The sequence below is a fragment of the Chrysochloris asiatica genome, unplaced genomic scaffold (genome assembly GCF_000296735.1).
Source record: "Chrysochloris asiatica unplaced genomic scaffold, ChrAsi1.0 scaffold00023, whole genome shotgun sequence".
Taxonomy (NCBI): domain Eukaryota; kingdom Metazoa; phylum Chordata; class Mammalia; order Afrosoricida; family Chrysochloridae; genus Chrysochloris; species Chrysochloris asiatica.
In genome coordinates this window covers 21,927,802-21,948,941 of record NW_006408541.1, presented here as the reverse complement: position 1 = coordinate 21,948,941, position 21,140 = coordinate 21,927,802, and the positions used below count along the sequence as shown (strand labels likewise).

The 21,140-nt window shown below is 42.3% G+C and overlaps 1 protein-coding gene across 1 annotated transcript in view; it reads right to left on the bottom strand.

Moving 5' to 3' along the window:
• LOC102821630 (receptor-type tyrosine-protein phosphatase T-like) overlaps window positions 1-21,140 on the bottom strand; it is a 1,273,932-nt gene that overhangs the window by 1,009,148 nt on the left and 243,644 nt on the right. Inside the window, exon 5 of the mRNA XM_006839353.1 lies at window positions 19,875-19,990. Coding sequence (XP_006839416.1) covers window positions 19,875-19,990 — 116 coding nt within the window. The remainder of the gene's footprint in view (window positions 1-19,874; window positions 19,991-21,140) is intronic.

The window sequence follows — 21,140 nt, the reverse complement described above, 5'->3', positions numbered from 1 at the left end:
CAACCTGTATGCTGAGCAAATAATCTGAGAAGCTGGGTTCTATGAAGAAAAATGTGGCATCAGGATTGGAGGAAGACTCATTAACAACCTGTGATTTTCAGATGATACAATCTTGCTTGATGAAAATGAAGAAGGCTTAAAATATCTATTGATGAAGATCAAAGAGCACAGCCTTTGGTATGGATTGCATCTCAATGTAAAGAAAACATAAATCCTCACCACTGGACCAGTAAGAAACATTCTCATCAATGAATAAAAGATTGAAGTTGTCAAGGACTTCATTCTTCTTAGATCAACTATCAATATTCATGGAAGCAGTAGTCAAGAAATCAAACGAAGTATTGTATTAGGCAAATCTGCTGCACAAGAGCTTTTTTAAAGTGGTGAAGAACAAAGACGTCCAAGCCATGGTATTTTCAATAACCTCATATGCATGTGAAAGCTGGACAGTGAATAAGGATGACCAGACCATAGAAGAATTGATGTTTTTTAGTTATGGTGTTGGAGGAGAATATTGAAAGTGCCATGGGCAGCCAAAAGAACCAACAGATCTGTGTTGGAAGAAGTGCAGCCATTGTGTTCCTTGGAGGCCAAGATGGCCAAACATCATCTCTCATACTTCGGACTTATTATCAGGAGGGACCAGTCACTGGAGCAGGATATCATGTTTGGTAAGGTAGAGGGTCAGAGAAAAAGAGGAAGACCCCCAGAGAGATGGATTGGCAAAGTAGCAGCATCAATGGGCTCAAGCATGGCAACAATTGTGAGGTTGGCCCAGGATCAGGCAGTGTTTTGTTCTGTTGTGCATAGGGTCGCTATGACTCGATGGTACGTAACAACAACAACATAAGTTAATGCACTGTAACTGCAAAGTTGGTTTGAACCCAAGGTCAGCAGTTCAAGCTCACCAGTCATTCTTTGGAAACCCTATATAGGGTTTCTATGGGTCAGGACTGACTTAACAGCACTTAGCAACAACATTAGAGTCCTGTGTGGCACTGCGGGGTAATGAGCTGCAAGGTTGGTTTGAACTGCAAGGTCAGCGGTTAAGCTCACCAGTCACTCTTCAAAAACCCTATACAGGGTTGTTGTGAGTCAGAGCCAACTTGATTACACTTAACAACAACATTAGAGTCCTAGGAGTCCTGTGCTGCAGGTTAATGTGCTGGACTGCAAAGCCGGTTAGAACCACCCGCTCCTCAGAAACCGTATACAGAGTTGACATGGGTCTGAACCAACTCCACAGCACATAACCACCACCGCCACCATAAGAGTCCTGGTGTGGCACTGTAGGATAAAACACTGGACCACAAGGCCGGTGGTTCAAACCCACCAGTTGCTCCACAAAAACCCTGTAACTGTCACTATAAATCAGAACTGACTTATCAGCACTTAACAAAACAACATTAGTATCTCAAGACAGAGGTCAAGGAATATTCTGGATATATGTTTCAAGTTAATGTGCATATACATGGAGTCTTATTAAAATGCAGATTCTGATTCAGTGCGTCCGAGGCGGGGCCTGAGATTCCACATTTCTAACCAGCACCCAGGGGATGCTGATGCTGTGGGTTCACAAGTGCTTTATCTGAATGTCTCTGTGCTACCACAAGAGAAGTCCCACATACAGATACCTTTAGCAAGTAGAGACTTATTCTCTCACAGTCCAGGACAGTTTGAATGCAGAGCAGAGGCTCTGGAGAAATGTCTTGTCTCCTTTCAGCATCGGTGGGTCCCCATGTGCTTGGCATCCTCTGGATCTAGAAGCTTCACAGCACAGGGACCCTGGGTCTCAAGGACACATTCCACTTCTGGCTCTTGTTTCTTAGTGGCAGTTGCTGTTGTTGTTATGTGCTGTGGAGTCGGTTCTGACTCATAGTGACCCTGTATAGGGTTTCCGAGGCTGTAAATCTTTATGGGAGCAGAAAGACTCATCTTTCTCCCATGGAACAGCTGGTAGTTTCAAACTTCTGACCTTGTGATTCACAGCCTGATTCGTAACCACTACGCTACCAGAGCTCCTTTTAGTGCCAGTAGGTCATTCTATCTCTGCTCTCCTTCTAAATCTCCAAAGACATTAACTGCAGAGGCAGCTGATTTCATCACCATCATTGTTGTTGTTGTGAAGTGCCATCAAATTGGTTCCGACCCATAGTGACCCTGTACAGGATTTCTGAGGAGCCTCTGGTGAGCTTGAACCACCAACCTTGCAGTCCAAACAGCTTTGCAGTCTGGCTCATTAACCCATAGCACCACAACAGGACTGAGGATATACTATACAACACCTAGGGTAATTACTTATGATCAGAGCAGATCACATCAGATCACATCATGGGTGTAATAACATCAGATGAGATCTCATCATAACTACATTTCAACTACCAAGCCACTGAGAATTCTGGCCCAGCCAAGCTGACACAAAATGTTAGGTCTCACAGCGAGTATGCTGAGTGTCTGAGATAGGACTGGGACCCAAGTGATCTGATTGCAGACAGAGAGCCCTTCCTCACATCACCTGTCAGCTGCTTGTTCGCAGCAGCACACCATCACACTGTGACTCTGGAAGGGGGCGGTATATTCAACCTTCCACACACTCACTCGCTTTGTGTGAAGATCATCAGACATCATCCTGTAGAAACCAGCCACTCTGTAAGAACAGTCTGGTGAATGCTGTGATAGGAGCCCAGATACCTACGTTTCGAGAAGCTTAGGAGGTGAGGGGTGTCTCTCAAAGTGAGAAGGAACAAAGTCTTCTCCTACCTTATGTAAGCCAACCTGTATGAATACACAAGGGTTTTGTTTAGTCAGTTCCAACTCAGAAACCCTGTATGACAGAGAAGATCTGTCCTGTAGAGCTTTCTAGGCAGTAGCTAAGGGCTCAGCTGTTAACCAAAAAATGATCAGCAGTTTGAACCCACCAGATGCTCTGCAGGAGATAGATGTGGCAGGCTTCCATAGGGATTGTTGTTGTTGTTGTTGTTAAGTGCCATCGAGTTGGTTCCGATTTGTAGCGACCCTGTATAGGGTTTCCAAGGAGCAACTGGTGAGTTTGAACTGCCAACCTTGCAGTTCAGTGCTTATCCTACATTGCCACACCAGGACATCATTTATATATACACACGTCTCTCTCATCACCTCAACAATTCCCCAGCCTTTGAAATCTTTCTTTGTTTCTTTCTCTTTCATTTGATTGTCTCTCACTTTTAAAAAACATTAATTCCAACTCCAGCCCTCAGCTTGCTTTGTTTCACGTGGAAGAAGTCCACTTGGTTTGAGAGCAAACACTCAGAGAAAGAGAAGTGCTGTGAAGAACTACACTTGAATAGTTCCATCCCTAACATACCTGCATCCTCTCAACCCCAGGCAAGACCTCTCTGTCTTCAGGAAGCATCTAGGGAGGAAAGCAGAGATGGACCAGAGTGCTGGCTCTTTTCATCCGCACTGATTACCTATCAAGGTATCTATAATGGCCTCGCCGATTTGCAATTTTCCATCCTCTCTGCTCCTGTGTCATGACATTCTTCCTTTCACTAAGAGATAAGACACAGCCTGCAAAAATGGCTGTCATTATTTTAGAAAGAGCAGGCTGGCTTGCACTTGATTTCTAATTGGCAGAAATGGAAACATTTTGTCTTTAATAAAAGGAAACTGTTTCTGATTTTACTCCATAGGCATTATACCTGGCTTAACACAAGGTCTACGAGGCCCTCCTTGTACTGGTTTGAGCTTCTGGCATTTAAAGAAAAAAAGAAAGTAAAATCAGAGTTGAAAATTATTCTGATTGCTCCAGAAGTCTCCTGGCCAGAAAATATTTAGGTGAACTTCCCACAATTCATTCCTTAATGAATATTCTTTTTCACTGCTAGTCATACAGTTTCCATGGTATGACATTTGGAAACTTGCTAAAAGCTTGCCCATTGATTCTCTTAAGACCATATTTGTACCCTTTGGCAGTCTCTGAAGAATAGCTTTTGATTTTTCTTTATTAAAAGTTAAAAGAAATGGAAGCAGACATAAATCATGTTTGATTAACTGTGTGAACGCTCTCCCTGGGCCCACTGCATGCAGGGCTGCCTGCTTATTTGGGGTTGAGTTCTGGGTTCAGAGTCCCTACAGAGAGTCAGGAGGGCCTGGCTGAAGCTTTGGGGGTGCTGTCCACACAGTGCAGAGAGGATGAGCAGACGGTGAGGACCCTCTACATTTGTACTATGCTTCCCCCTTGACTATTTCTAGGTTGCCTTTCAGAATTCCACTCAAGTTCCACTTCCTTCAAGGACACGTCTCTGGTACTTCTTCACCTCCTTACTCACACTGTTGTGTGTGCAATTGAGTTGGTTCTGACTCAGAGCGACCCAGGTAGGGTTTCCAAGAGTGGTTGATGGGTTTGAACTGCCAACCTTGAGGTCAGTGCAGTTAGCAGTCTAGTGCTTCCCTTACACGCCACACCCCCATACATTAAACAACAGCAACTCTACACTACTAAGACCCCTGTAAACTCTGTAACCTTGCCATTGGTCATTAGCTGCCATGGACTCAGTCCGTAACTCATGGCAACCCCAAGAACAATAAAATGCTGCCCAGTTCTACGCCTAACACATAACTGGTTGCATATCAGGCCAAGATTGTGGTTCATACAGTTTTTATTGGCTGATTTTTTTAAGAAGATCCCCATATCTTTCTTCCAAGTCTCTCTTACTCTGGAAGTTCACTGAAACCTGTTCTGAATCATGTTGTTGTTGTTACATGCCATCGAGTCTGTGCCAACTCATACCGAACCTATGCACAACAGAATGACACACCACCTGGTCCTGAGCCAGCCTCACAATCGTTGCTATGCCTGAACCCATTACTGCTGCCACTGTGCCTATCCACCCTATTGGGGGGTCTTCCTCTTTTTCTCTGACCCTCCACTGTACCAAACTCCAGAGACTGGTCCCTCCTGACAATATGTCCAAAGTATGACAGACAAAGTTGAGCCATCTCCTGGCTTCCAGAGAGCATTCTGGCTGTACTTCTTTCAACACAGATTGGTTTGTTTTTTTAACAGTCCATGGTACTTTTAATATTCTCCTCCAACACCATAACTCAAATGCATCAGTTCTTTTACAGTCTTCCTTATTCATTGTCCAATTTTTACATGCACGTGAGGTTACTGAAAATGCCATGGCTTGTGCCAGGTGTACTTAGTCCTCAAACTGACATCTTAGCTTTTCAACACTTTAAAGAGGTCTTGTGCAGCAGATTTGCCTAATGCAATAAGTCGTTTGGGTTTTTGACTGCTTCTTCCATGAGTGTTGATAGTGGATCCAAGCAAAATAAAGTAATTGACAACTTCCATCTTTTCTCAATGTACATGGATGTTATTTATTGGTCCAGTGGTGAGGATTTTTGTTTTCTCTACATTGAAGTGCAAACCATATCAAAGGCTGTAGTCTTTGATTTTCATCAGTATTTTAAGTCATTTTTACTTTCAGCAAGCAAGGTTGTATTATGTACATATTGCAGGTTGTTAATGAGTCTTCCTCCAATCCTTACACCATGTTTTTCTTCATATAATCCAGCTTCTTGTATTATTTGCTCAGCATTCAGATTGAATGAGTATGGTGTAAGAATATAACCCTGGCACACACATTTCCTAATTTTAAAGCATTTGGTGTTCCCTTGTTCTGTTTGAACAACTGCCTCTTGGTCTGTGTACAGGTTCCTCATGAGCACAATTAAGTATTCTAAAATACTCATTCTCAGCAATGCTGTCCATAGCTTGTCATGATCCACACAAAAAGCCTTTTCAGAGACTATAAAGTACAGATAAACATCTTTCTGGTATTCTCTGCTTTCAGCCAATATCCATGTGATGTTAGCAGTGATATCCCTTATTCCACGTCCTCTTCTGAAACTGGCTTGAACCTCTGGAAGTTTTCTGTCAATGTAGAGTTGCAGTCATTTTAGAATTATCTTTAGCAAAATTTTTCTTGTGTGGGATACTAATGGCATTATCTGAAGATTTCCACATTCCATTAGGACCTCACTTTGGAACAGGTACAGATGTGAATCTCTTCTAGTCAACTGGCCAGGTAGTTGTCTTCCAAATGTCTTGGTATCGGTGAGTGAATGCCTCCAGTGTTGCATCAGTTTGTTGAGAGATTTCAATTTGTATCCCATCAATTCCCAGAGCCTTGCTCTTTGCCAATGCATTCAATGCACCTTGGACTACAGTATCATTGGCTCTTGGTCATACATTACCTCTTCCAATGGTGGCATCATAGCAACACACAAGCTTCCACTGACAGACAAATGGTGGCTGGGCTGAAGGTGTATTGGCTGGGACTTGAACCCAAGTCGCCATCGTGGAGGACAAAAATGCTTCCAGTGAACCACCAATGTCCTAAGACAGAACTTAGAAATCATAAAACTCAACGTGTTTTTAACTTTCCAATTCTATTGTTTTTAGTAAATTTACAGACTTGTACCACTATCACCACAGTTTAATTTTAGAATATTTTCATTCACCTCCAATAGAGCTCTGATGCCTACTTTCAATCACTCCCCATTGCCATTGCCCACCCAGTACTGGGGAGTCCTGGTGTGGTACTTTAGGGTAAGCACTGAACTGGTAACCTCAAAGTCAGCCATTCAAAGCCACTAGCCACTCCTTGGAAACGCTATACTGGATGCTATGAGTCAGAACCAACTCAAAGGCACATCACAACCACCACAATGGTTGTGACAACCACAATGTACTTTCTTTGTAGCTATTTCTTTTCTGGATATGTCTTCCAAATATATTGCTGTTGTTATTAAGTGCTGTTGAGTCTATTCCAACCTACAGTGACCCTGTATAGGGTTTCCAAGGAGCAGCTGGTGAGCTTGAACCACCGATCTTACCATTCAAATGGCTTTGCAGTCTGACACATTAGCTCACAGCGCCACTTCAGGACTCCATATTGCTGTAGGTACTGCCAAGTCAGTTCCAAAGCATAGCGACCTATGCACAACAGAACGAAACACTGCCCAGTCCTGCACCATCCTCACAACCATTAAGCTTAAGCCCACTGCTGCTGCCACTATGCCAAACCATGTTGTTGGGCATTTTCCTCTATTTTACAGAACCTACACTTTACGAACCACAATGTCCTTTTCTCCAGGAAGTGGACTCTCCTGATAATAGGTCCAAAGTATTAGAGAAGAAATCTGGCCATCCTAGCTCCTAAAGGGCATTCTGGCTGTACTTCTTCCAACATAGATTTATTCGTTCTTCTGGCAGTCCATGGTACTTCTAATATTCTTCTCCAGCTCTGTAACTCAAACTATCAATTCTTCCCTAGGCTTCTTTAGTCATTAGTCACATGCATATGAGGCTATTGAAAATACCATGGCTTGTGTTTGGCGCACCTTAGTCTCCACACTGATATCTTTGCTCTTAAACACTAAAGAGGTCTTGTGCAGTCGATTTGCACAATGTAATAAATCGTTTGATTTCATCTAAATAGAACCATACGATATGTGATCTTTGGTCATCTTGCACTTAGGATGATGGTTTTCAGATTCATCCAAGTTATAGCACGTATCGGTACCTGCTTTCTTCTTGACAACAGTATTCTGTTGTGGGGAGATATCACATGTCGATATATCCATTTATCAGTTGATAGACATTTGCGCTAAAGAAACCCCAATCTTTTCAAAGGGCTGCCAATAAACTGGCCTAAACTTTTTCTCCAGTGGAAGACATTCTTTTTATTATACTGGTCAGGGTACAAACCTGTCCTCTGTCCTAGAGGAAGATACTATTTCTCTCTTCCAATGCTGTTTGTTATACACATATCCTGGGAAAGATAGTTCTGAACGAAGCTGTCAGTGACCCTTCTTTGGAAGACCTGTAGACACACATTAGATGCATGGAGAATCCTCTCCCAACATATCTCCTGGCTTTTCTCCCATACCTCTCACAAATTTTCTCAGTTTCATGTGAGGCTCCACCTTTGTCTCCTACCGGGGAGTGGAAGTGGGCTATTTGTTTCTCACTCTGAATCACCACACTTGATGCTCTCCCCCACTACCAGGGGTACAGTTCTCACCTCTACATGGGCAAGAAGAAAGAGTCCATAGCATCTATAGTTTAAGACTAGTCAAGTGTAAGGACTGACAATTATCCTTTGGTTTTAGCAACAGAGAAAGCACTAGTGACCTTGCCAGGGGCCACTTCTGAGAAGAGGTAGGAGCTTCAGAAAGACCCAGTGCAAGAGTAAATGTCCCATTTAAGAGGAGTGGCTAACAAGGGGAGAGAAGAGGTAGGAAGACAACCAAAGGAGGGTATGGGGTGAAGGGTATTTTATTTCTTTTTGTTTGTTTGTTTTAGATTTGAAACCTAAATGTATGTAAGTATATAGTACAGAGACAAGCAGTGTGCTATGCACTGGACTGCTAACCTCAAGGTCATCAGTTTGAATCTAAGAGCCACTCTGCAGAAGATAGATGAGGCTTTCTGTTCCTGTAAAGATCTATAGTCTTGGAAATCCTATACAGGGTTGCTATGAGTTGTAACCAAAGTGACAGCACCTAACAACAACATGGTTAAGCAAGGGAGCCCTGGTGATGCAGTGGTTAATGTGTTCTACTGCCAACTGAAAGGTCAGTAGTTCAAACCCACCAGGCGCTCCACAGGAGAAGGAAAGGGTAGTCTTTTTCATATTTATGAAACTCTATGAGGCAGTTTTAGGAGTCCTGGTGCGGTGCTGAAGGATAAAGCACTGGACTACAAGGTCAGTTTGAACCACAAGGTTGGCCATTCAAACTCACCAGCCACTCCTCAGAAACCCCATACAGGGTCCCTATGAGTCTCAACCAACTTGATGGCACTTAATAACCACCTGGGGCCGTTCAACTCTGTCCTACAGGGTCACTACAAGTCTGGGTTGGCTCATCTGCAGGGGCTTGTCTTGGTTAAGCTTTTGGCTGCTAATTTAAAAGTTAGCAGTTAGAACCCACCTAGTGGCTCTGCAGAAGAAAGACCTGGTGGTCTTCTTCCATAAAGATTAGAGCATAGAAAACCCTATGAGGCAGTTCTACTGTCACACACAGGGTTGTGACAAGTTAAAATCATCTCGGTAGTACCCAACAACAGTAAGTAACAAATAAGTTACATGAATCTGGATTTTTAAGAGGAAGCCATCTGTACAGAGTGGGGCCAGTGGTTGTTTGGTGGTAGAATCTTGTCTTCTATGTGGGTGATCTAGGTTCAGTCCCTTGGCAATATGCCTCGTGCATAGTCACCACCAGACTGCCAGTGGAGGCTTCGGTGCTATATGAGGCTGACCAGGTTTCTGTGCAGTTTCTAGACTATGGCACACTAGGAAGAAAGACCTGGTGATCTACTTCTGAAAATAAGCCCATTCAACAACATGGCTCAAAATGGTCCAATCTGCAACTGCTCCTGAAGAAAGCACAGGACCATTCCTTTGTGTAAAGGATCATTGTGACTTCGGAGCTGACTCAACTTCAGCTCACAACAACATCTGCTAGATGGAAAGGATTGAATAATGACACAAGGCACAGAGCTTCCAGGAGACATGAAAGGAGGGACCCAAGGACTTGGTCTCCTAGGACATAGACCTGCACTCACATCCTGCCTCTGCTGCTCACTAGTCATGTGACTCTGAGCACCTCATCTTCCTCCCTAAGACTCAGGCTCCTCCTCTGCAAAACGGAACTAGTGCAGGTGTACCTCATTCAGTGCCCTGTGCTTTAGGCCATCTCAGAGCCCTGCATGGAACACGCCTGCTAGCACCATTTTCCAACAGCACGTGTTCCTTTCATGTTATTGTGTCATATTTAGACAATCTTCACAATACTTCTAACTTTTCATAATTCTATTATGTAATTAATAGACTACCGTGTAAACCATGTGACAAGCTTTATTGCAGAAGAGTGGAAACAGACCGGAGACATCTCCAAGGTCTGTCTGTCATAGCATTAACCTGAAGGACTAGTTAAGAAAATGAAATACCATAAGGGTAGTCTCTCAATACTTCCTTACCATATTCATCACTTGTGGTGTAGCCACTAGGCTTTCAGAAGAAATTCCCTTGTGAAGGGAGCTTCAGGTTTGAGTACAGAAAAGCAGGAGGAAGAGCTAGTTCCCAGGATATGTGCAAGCCTGGGAGTCACGGGCAGCCCTGGGGGAGTGAGGAAACAGGTTGACCAGAAGAATCAGCTGCAGTGAGGCCTGGACATGCTTCAGTTTCGCCTTAGTTATAGTGTGGCTGCTGCCCAGCTGATGGGTTCTCCGGAAGGAGCCTCTGACTGTTCCCTGTCAAATGCATATGACTTGTCCAGACACATCCAATGCCCCTACAGAGACCCATGAAGAATGTCTGGACACAGCTACATTTCTGAGACTCCTTGAATGTGGCTTCTGCTGAAATTGTCTCCCCAACTCCTACCAAAGCTTCAGCCACACTTACATTATTCTGTACCTAAGAAAATATGGCTAGTTTTCTTCTTAAAATAATATCTTTTTCTGTTTACATAAGTCACTTATGAGATTCATGTTCGAGTTTTGGAGGAAGGAGAAAAAATAAAAGATTTCAAAGACAGATGAAATGGAATTAATCTGCCAGCACACTCAACTCTGCAGTGAAGTGTTCTGATACATACGTGCTTATGCTGTTGGGTCAGCAATGGACTGTGAACCACAAGGTTGGTAGGTCATAACCCACCAGCTGCTCCTCAGAAACCCGGTAGAGTTGCTATTAGTCAAAACTGACTCGATAGCACTTAACAGGGGGTGTATATTGATGCATGTATGAGTATGTGTATCATATACAGGTATGCAAATGTATGTGTATAAAATAAGGGCGCTTCAAAAATGTCATGGAAGAATGTTATTATCTTTTAATTCCATTCTTTCCATGAACCTTTTGAAGCCTCCTCCACTGTGTGTATAAATGTATTTAATAAAAATATGTTGAATATTGTTGTTAAGTGCAGTCGAGTTGGTTCTGACTCACAGTGACCCCAAATAGGGTTTCCCAGGCTGTAAATCTTATGGAAGCAAAAAGCCTCATCTTTCTCCCACAGAGTGACTGGCAGGCACAAACCGCCCACCTTGTGGTTCTCAGTCCAGGGTTTATCCCTCAGATCCACTATGGTCCCTACTGAATATATTCATTGTTGTAACTTGTTCTTTTCACCTAAATGTTGTTGTTGTTGTTAAGTGCCATCGAGTCGGGTCCGACCCATAGCGACCCTGTACAGGGTTTCCGAGGGTGTAAATCTTTACGGGAGTAGAAAGCCTCATCTTTCTCCCGCGGAGCGGCTGGTAGTTTCGAACCGCTGACCTTAAGGCTCGCAGCCCGATTCGTAACCACTACGCTACCAGAGCTCCTTTTTTATGTACTGGGAAAATGTCTTCAAATATTTTTATAACCTACTATCTAATGGTGACATTTCAGTATATACTTAATCAGTATTTTTTGTTAGATGTTTAAGTCATTTCCAATTTTTCATCCTGCTGAAAATACTTTCAGATGATTTTTGGTCCCCACCTCTGGTTATTTCCTTGGGTAAATTCCCATAAGTAAAATAGAAGTTTATAAGCATTGAAGGGTTTTGATACCTACTGTCAAATGACTTCCAGAAATGATATACCTGTTCACATGGCTGCATTGATCATCCTGTTAGTACTGTTTCACTTGGTTGTACCCTGAAGACAAGGGGCCTTCAAAAGTTCATGGAAAAACCCTATTATCTTTTCATTCTATTTTTCCACAAACTTTTTGAAGTCCCTTTGTACAGTTCTTTTATTTTCCTTCTTTAAAAGACCTCCCCCAAACTGACAACTACTTTATACTTACAGACCAGTCTACTCTACATGTAACCAGCTACCTGCTTGAAACATGATGACTGTGGACCGTTCTGTGTCACATAAGGAGTAAGTAAGTTTGGAGAACAGGCCCTCCATCCAAAACATGAATGTCCATAATACACTGGCCTTTTCTCAACCTTTGTCCTGAAGGCCTTTGTCCAGGGGCACACATTTCCATGCAGCTCCTGTCCACTGATGTGCATGCAGAATTTGCACTGTAATTCCATGAGAGCCAACACCAGCAAATGGGATCTTCCTCAGAGCCTGTAAATTGTCCCGGAAAAGAGCAGCTGAAAAGCCATTCCCTCCTTTCTAATTGGTTGCTGTTGTTATTCACCATCAAGTCATTTTCCACTCATAGCATCTGCCTGTGACAGAGTACACCTACCCTCCAGAGAGATTTTGGCTGCAACCTTTATAGAAGCAGAATATGAGGTCTTTCTCATGCAAAGCCACTGACTTTGGGTTCAAACCACCCATTTTGGGCTTAGCAGTCAGGAGCTTAACAGGTTGTGCTATCACATCTCCTTAACTGATTATCTGAAACCAGTTAACAATAGCCAGGTTGGAGGGCTCTGCTGGAGTCCTGGTGTGGCGCTGTGGGCTAATGTATCAGACTGCTAAGTCATTTGAACTGCAAGGTCGATGGTTCAAGCTCACCAGCTGCTCCTTGGAAACCCTAAACAGGGTCACTATAGGTCGGAATTGACTCGGTGGCACTTAACAACAACAACAACAACAGGGCTCTGCTAGTGAGAAAGGAGATCCCCTGTGTGGCATTGAGGAAGAAGTAGTGGACTGGTAATTATAAGATCGGGAGTTCAAAGCCATCAGCTGCTCTCAGAAACCCTGTTGTTGTTGTTGTTGTTGTTAAGTGCTGTCGAGTCGGTTCTGACCCATAGCGACCCTGTACAAGGTTTCCGAGGGTGTAAATCTTTACGGGAGTAGAAAGCCTCATCTTTCTCCCGCGGAGCAGCTGGTAGTTTCGAACTGCTGACCTTCAGGTTCGCAGCCCGATGCGTAACCACTACAGTTGCTATTGAGTCAGAACTAACTCAGAGGCACTTAACAACAACAAAACAGAAAGGAAGGGAAGCATTCTCTACAGCAACAGAGTTTTATCTCAAACATCAAGTCCACTGACTGCTCATGAACTATTACTAGAAAGAACATCCACTGACATGCCACTCTGAAAACACAGATACTATCATCACTGAGCATTCCCCTGTCCCAAAGCTGGCTGACAAACAAGGTAGCACCTCTAATGATTGAGTGACATTCCTCCCCTTATCTTAGAAGGTCCAGCAGGAAGCAGTACTGTTGGAAGCTAGACCTGCTGTAGGAATCTTCTAGAGACGTTCTGGCCAGCAGGAGCACTAGTTTCACTTGCTTTGTAACTTCTGAGTCTAAATCACTGGAGTTCAGATGTATGGAACAGAACTTTGAAGAATCTACAGGCTGTGCTTGCAAACACTGGGAAAGAGACCTAAAGCGATGTCTCCTGCAAGATTTGTCACAGCCTCGGCCACCTCAGGACGGCGGTCATCTCCTGTGATGGCAGATTGTGGTACTGAGTAGAAAGTTGCCAGCTACTCTGCTGCATTGAGACCTGTACTGAACTAGTCACAGAAGCAATTTCTAGGAAGCACAGTGCACTTTGTCTACCTCCCAACTTTTCCTGATATATAGATGAGGGACCATATTTAGGGAGGCCTCACTGAAGAAAGAGTTATTGAATCTACTCCCTCATCAGATATGTTTAAAGTATCCCAGAATAGAGACAGATTAGCAGAGAGCTGTGGACCCTGACCATGCTATACTGCCGACCCCTTCTGCCTCCTTCATCCACCTCCAAAGATGGTTTTTACCCAGAGCATCATTAAGTGAAACTGGCCTATAAAACTCACTTGTGTGCCCTCAATAAGACTGTGGCGGGAGTACTGTTCATTACATCACCTGGTGTTTTCTTTATGAGGACTCCTGGGAGCAATTCCTGTCTGGCCTCTCTGCCCACAACAGTTAGAATTTTCCTGTGCAATTGGTCTGTGTTTATCTCCTAGACATTGTGAACTATCTGACAAGTTCCCTTTACTCCAATGCTATGGACTCTGATTGTGACCCATCGGTAAGGAGCAGGTGCAGAGAAATGCAGTTTTTTAGCATTATTATCAGTGTCTGGTATAGTCTTTCCCTGCTATCTTGTGTTGCCTCATTTTTAATTTATGCTATCTTGTCATGTTTTATGCCCCATTGTAAGCCATCTAAAAACACTCTGTGTCAGAAGATTTGTATTACAATGAAAAGTAGATAAATAAAATGTGGAAGAACTCCATATTGTGTATTTTCATGTTATTTCCTTCAAAACCTCAATTATATTGGACTTCAGAATCCTTCCTCTGACAGGCCCAAGGTTTAGGGCATGCAACTCAGAACTGCACTCATATGATCAGAAAATAATTGGTAAAACCAAACAAAGTTACTGAAAATACTGTCATTCGGCCTCTTTTCTTCTCCCAATACAGGCAACTCCACTGAAATAACAAAGAAACCCCAGTGCACTTTAATTCTAATGATAATTCAATGAGTAAACACTCCTTAACAGCTTGAGAAAATATTCAAGTTGTCAAGGAGTTAATTTTCCTTGGATCTACAATCAATGCTCATTCAAGCAGCAACCAAGAAATCAAGGAACATATTGCAGTGATGAAATCTGCTGCAAAAGAACTCTTTACTGTGTTAAAAAGCAAGGATGTCACTTTGAGGACTAAGGTGTGCCTAACCCAAATCACCTCATATGCATGCAAAATGAATAACAAATAAGGAAGACCATGGAAGAATGGATGCATCTGAATCATGGTGTTGGGTGAAGACTAGTGAAAGTACCATGGACTTCCACAAGAACAAATAAATCTGTCTTGGAAGAAGTCCATCCAGAATCCTCTTACAAATTAGAATGGTAGGATTTCATCTCAAGTACATTGGGCATGTTATCAGGAGGGAACTGTCTCTGTAGAAGGACATCATGCTTGGTAAGGGCAGCACAAAAGGGGAAGACCCTCAATGAGAAAAATCGGCACAGTAGCTACAGCAATAGCCACAGCTGTGAGGACAGCGCAAGACTGAGCAGTGTTTTGTTCTGCTGGATGCAGGGTTCTATGAGTCAATAATGAATCAACAACAGTGGTTGAGTATGCCAATTTTTCCTAGTGTGGTAACTTGCACGTTGTTACGCATGATGCTGGAAGCTATGCCACTGGTATTTGAATTACCAGCAGAAGTTGCCCATGGTGGTCAGGTTTCCATGGAGCTTCCAGACTAAGACAAAGAAGAAAGGTTTGGTGAACTACTTGAGAAGATCAACCAATGAAAATCCTATAGAACATAGCAGAATTTTGTCAGACAACATGCTGGAAGATGAGGCCCACAGGCACAAGGCAATCAGAGCACACACTGACTGTCACAGTGGTCTAGAACACAATGACAGCCATGGAGCTGGCCCAGGACCTGTTCACATGGATCCGGTTGGTATGAGTCAGCTGACTTGATAACAATTAATAACAACAAAATGTTTGAGTGTCACCTGTGAGTGTTGACTATGCTCTCCCAGCCCTTAGAAGCAGAAGGCTAGTGTTTACTCCACTGAAAAGCAGCAAGAGAGAAGAACTATTAACCCCTAAATGCGCTCTTTTCACCAATGGATTTTCCAGCTGCAAGAGTTTACAGAAATGATGGTATGAATTCCCATCAGTGTGTACAGAGATGACTGGACATGAATTAGGGGCCAACATCTAAAATATGGAGCCCTGGTGTGGTGCTGTAGGGTAAGCACTGAAATGTAAGGTCGGCTGGAACTGTAAAGCTGGTGGTTCAAACTTACCAGCCGTTCCTCAGAAACCCTACACGGGGTTGCTGTGATTGGGCACCAACTCAAAGACATTTAACAACAATAACAACAACAATATTCTCATATATGAGATTGGACATAACTGGAGTTTTATGTCTTCCAAACAGTAATCCTGGGTCCTTGAACCTGAGGTGTGTCTCGCTAGAGCTGCGCTGTCTGACAGGGCTTTCTGCAATGACGGCACTTGTCTCCAGCCAGGCTGTCCAACATGTAGCCACTAGATACCTGTGGCTAATGTGCTCATGAGAAGTGACCAGTGACTGAGCACCTTCATTTTAAACTCTATATTTTGTTGTTGTGAAGTGCCATCAAGTCAGTTCCAACCCATAGCGACCCTGCATAGGGTTTCCAATTTCAACAGCCCACTAAATGTCACAAGATTATAGCTGTAAGATGAAAATATGAAAGTCATATACTATACTAGTTATGAAAAGAAGTCCTGGTGTGGCACTGCAGGGTAATGCACTGGACCAAAAGTCAGCAGTTCAAACCCACCAGCCACTTCTTAGAAACACTATATAGCAAGTGTGGGGAATGTCCTGTCTGCCAGCCATATAAGGCCTGGACCTCCCAAGGTTACTGCAGTTTCAGCCATCACATTGTTGTTGCTGTTAAATCTATTGAGTCAGTTCCAATCCACAGTGACCCTGTATGAGGTTTCTGAGTAGTAGCTAGTGAGCTTGAACTGCCAACCTTGCAGTCCAGCGCATTAACCCACAGTGCCACATATGGAGTCTAGCTATCACATTATAGCAGGCTCATTTTTAAGTTGGTGATTTTGGATGGCTTTGAATTATATCCAAATGGCCCTCAACAGCAAAAAGGTTCCCCATCCCTGCTATAGAGGGTCCTATGAGTTGGAACCAACTTGAAGGTGCTTAACAATAACAGCAATAATGAAGTATCAGATTTTAGAATATGTAATGCCTTTCACAATTATATTAAAAATATGAAATGCTCAAGGAAAAATCTGAAAAAGAGTGAAATCACTGATGGCCTTAGAGAAATGGAGAACTATGCCGAGTATTTCATGCAAAATCTATGATATTACTAAAATGCCTGTTCCCATTCACTATAGAGTAAATGCAGTTAACCCTACTAAAATACTTGCAGGATTTTTTGGTAGAAATGAATAAACCCTGTAAAGTTTATAAGGAAAAGACCTAGAACTGTTAGGGGCCCACAAGTCCACTGTGATTCACAGCAAGTCTGTATAGGATTTCCGAGGCTGTAAATCTTTACAGGAGCAAAAAGTGTCATCTTCTCCTGCATAGTGGCTGGTGGGTTTGAACTGCTGACCTTGTGGTTAGCAGCCCAGTACTTATCCTACAGTGCCATCAACGCTAAACTGATGTCTAGACTTCTTATAAAATCATAGTAAACAGTGTAGAAACAGTTTTAAAAGCAACAGATAGATCAATAGGGCAGAATAAATGAACCAGAAATAAATCCACAAATATATGTGAACAACTGATTTTTGACAGAGTTGCAAAGGTAATGCAGTGCATAAAAGAATGGTATTTTCAACAAATGGTGATGAAATAATTGGTATGTTGTTGTTTTTCAGTACCGTTGAGTTGGTTCTGACCCATAATGACACTGTATAGGGTTTACGATGAGCAGCTGGTGAGCTTGAACAGCCAACCTTGTGGTTCAAATGACTTTGAAGTCCAGTGCATTAACTCACAGCACCACACCAGGACTCCAATAATTAGTATATCCATATGCAAAAACACAAACTTCTAAGCATACTTCACACTATATTAAAAATTAACTCAAAATGGATCATAAAAAGCTAAAATTATAAAATCTCTTAAAGTTAACATAAGAAACAAATCTTTGTGACCTTGCATTAGGCAAAAGATTTCTTAGAAATAATGTCAGAGATTAGGTCTCTAAAAGGGGAAAAAATTGATATATTGGACCTCATCAAAAGTGTAAACTTTTACTTTTCAAAGAATAAATACCCTGAAAAGAATGAAATGACAAACCAAAGATGGAAAGAAAATATTTGCAAAGCATTCAGCTGATAAAGGACTTGTATTCAGAATTTATTAAGAACCCTCAAAACTCAACAATTAGAAAACAAACCAATAATAAATGAACAACGCACGTGAACAGACACTTACTTCACCAAAGAAGATATAAGGATGACGAATGAGCATATCAAGAGGTATTCAACATTATTAGTCATCCTGGAAGGAGAAATCAGAGCTCCAGTGTGATACCACCATAAACAATACAAACAGTTGGCATCAAGTTGATTCTGACCTATGGTGGCGAAGTAGAAATGTGCGTCATAAAGTTTTCATTGGCCCTGACTTTTTAGAAACAGATCACCAGGTCTTTCTATCAATGTACCTAAGGATGAATTCGAATTGTCAACTTCTTGTTTAATAACCAAACACTGAACTATTTGTATCATTCAGGGACTCCAATACCACACACCTATTAAAAGGGCTAAAACTAAAAATACAGTATCAAGGATTGGTGCGGCTATGGAGAACTGGAACTCTTGTACATTCATGGTAGGAATGTAAAATTATTTTGGAAAACAGTTTGGTAACATAGTGGTTACGAATTGGGCTGCGAACCTTAAGGTCAGCGGTTCGAAACTACCAGCCACTCCGAGGGAGAAAGATGAGGCTTTCTACTCCCATAAGGATTTACACCCTCGGAAACCCTGTACAGGGTCACTATGGGTCGGAACCGACTCGACGGCACTTAACAACAACAACAACAAACGTCTTTGCAGGAGCTTTTTTAAAAAGGTAATAATTAGCTTTGTAAAAAAGGTAATAATTAAAAAAATAAAAAAAGGTAATAATCCGTAACTGAAAACAGCCTAAATCTACCTCAATAAGTAAACAGATCAAATGTAGCATATATATATATACGATGGAATATTTTTCAGGGGGAAATAGAAATTATTGATGCACACGACAATATAGGTGAAACTTGAAGAAATTATGCTGAGTGATTTCATTTACATAAAATTTTACAACATGCAAACTAATATGTTGCTGTTGTTATGAAGTGCTGTCAAATCAGTTCCGACTCATAGCAACCTGCATAGGATTTCCAAGGCTTTAAATCTTCACAGGAGCAGAAAGTCTATATACCATGACATAAAAAAGGGCAGTAGCTACAATAATCTTGATGGTGGTCATAGTATCACAGTTATGCACATGTCAAAACTTAGCCAACTTTAAATTTTGATTATTGTACATCAATCCTGTTGTGGTGTTGCAGGATAGCACAAAGAAGGATAGACCTTTATTATAGACGGTCTGTGTAGTGTACTTGTCTAGTCCGCCATCTTGCCGGAAGTATCTTTTTCTTTTCTTTTTTTTAAGTAGTCACAAGTGGGTGGTGACTGATACATTCAACAACATAGCTCTAACTCGGTGTGGCCCCAGAACCTTGTCCTTCTCCCTTAGCACTGCGGGGACTACACCTAATGCTTTTACAATCTGCATTCCAGTCTGTGTCCTACCCCTGACCTCTGACCCCTACCAAAGAGATTCTTTTTTTATTTTGCTTGGGAAGCAGGATCACTGAGAAGAAATTTTGGGAAAACAGAACCAAACTTAAAACTCAGAAAAGTTTACAAAGAAGCTTTCCTGGTGAACTTAATATATAAAATTGTTCAGTTAGAAAACAGGTTGTCTTGCTCATTTTTCTGGTAAAGGATGTCTCTGATTTTACCCTGATCCCACACAGGTAAAACTGCTAGAATACTGGACAAATAAGTTCCTTTTGGTCAAATTTTCATGGTGCCACATACCTAGAACTTAAAAGGTTCAATTTCTTTTAGTCCTAGGTGTTGGACTAAGGTCATAGTTACGAGTTGGAAACGATCATAGGTGCAATTAGTACTTTTACCTTTATGGCTTCAATTTCTCCATCTGTTAAATGGGCATACTGCTGCCTACTGAACAGAACTGTAGTTAAGAATGAAAAAGATCATGAAGGCATAGCACCAGCCAAGGAGCAGAAATTCTTAATAAACATTCCCTCCTCTTACCCATAAAGCACTCCATTATACACACTTTCCTTGTGCCAAGGGTTGGGCAGGTATAAGCAGGACATCTCTCCCATTCTTACCTGAAGCCAAAGTTTGTCATGCTGAGACCACTTCCCACCAGCAATGCACTGAAATGTGGCATTCTGCCCCACGTTCACCTCGACATTTTGGAGCCGCAAGAAGTGAGGTGCCTTTCCTACAGGAGAAACCAAACAGGATATGAGGACATGGTTCATCAAAAGGCTGCATGACTTCCCAATTAGCGGATGGCAGTTCAGAATTGGAACGTGTGTCTGAGAAGTGGCCTGGGTCAGTGATTAGCCAACATTTGCTGGTCACGTACAATCAGACTTGCAAAGGAGTTTCTCATCTATTACTTCACTTAAATGTCTCAAAATTCCATGAGGGGGAAAGTATTCCCATTTCACAGATCAGAAAAACAAGGATCTTAGGTGTTGCATAGTTTCGCATATTCAGACTGGAGAAATAGAGGAGCTAAGACAAAGTAGAGGAGCTAAGAATCTAGGCCTACAAGACCCTCAAAGTCCATTTTATACACTTCTGCATAACAGTGTCCTACTCAATCAGTAAAAACTTTCTAAGATTATCCACACTTCATCTGTTGACCTGGGGCTCAGTGGCAATTTTCATGGAGATGTCTGTCCTGTGGCCTGGATAAACAGAAAGAAGAAGGCTGAAGCCAAACCTCTTTGGGACTGAGCCCTGTATTCCTGGATTTGATGATGATGAAGGTGGTAAGGAAGGAGGAGAAAGTGGGGAGGAAGTAGATATGAAGAAAGATAGTATTAGTAACTCATATGTATTTAGTGTTTATGATGTGATCTGTACCATGTGTCCAATAAAAGTAGTGGTGGTCTTAAGTGTTGTTGAGTAGGTCCCAACTCATAGAAACATTGTATAAAGTTTCTGAGGAGCAGCTGGTGGGTTTGAATCGCCAACCTTGAAGTTACCAGTCCAGTACTTATCTTATACAGCACCATACCAAGACTCCAAAATAAGGCAGTGGTATGATCCCCATTTTATAATAAGTAAACTGAGGTTGTTGTTGTTGTTGTTGTTAGGTGCCATCGAGCCAGTACCAACTCATACCGACTTCATGCACAATAGAATGAAACACTGCCCCATGCTGGGCCAACCTCATAATCATTACCATGCTTGAACCCATTGATGCTGCTATATTGCCAATCCATCTCACTGGGGGTCTTCCTCTTTTTCTCTGACCCTCCACCTTACCAAACATGGTATCCTCCTTTGTCGCGCGCCCTCGCCGATAAAGGACGCGACAAGCAGGATTCTTCTGACAGTAGTTTATTGTTACAGCTCTT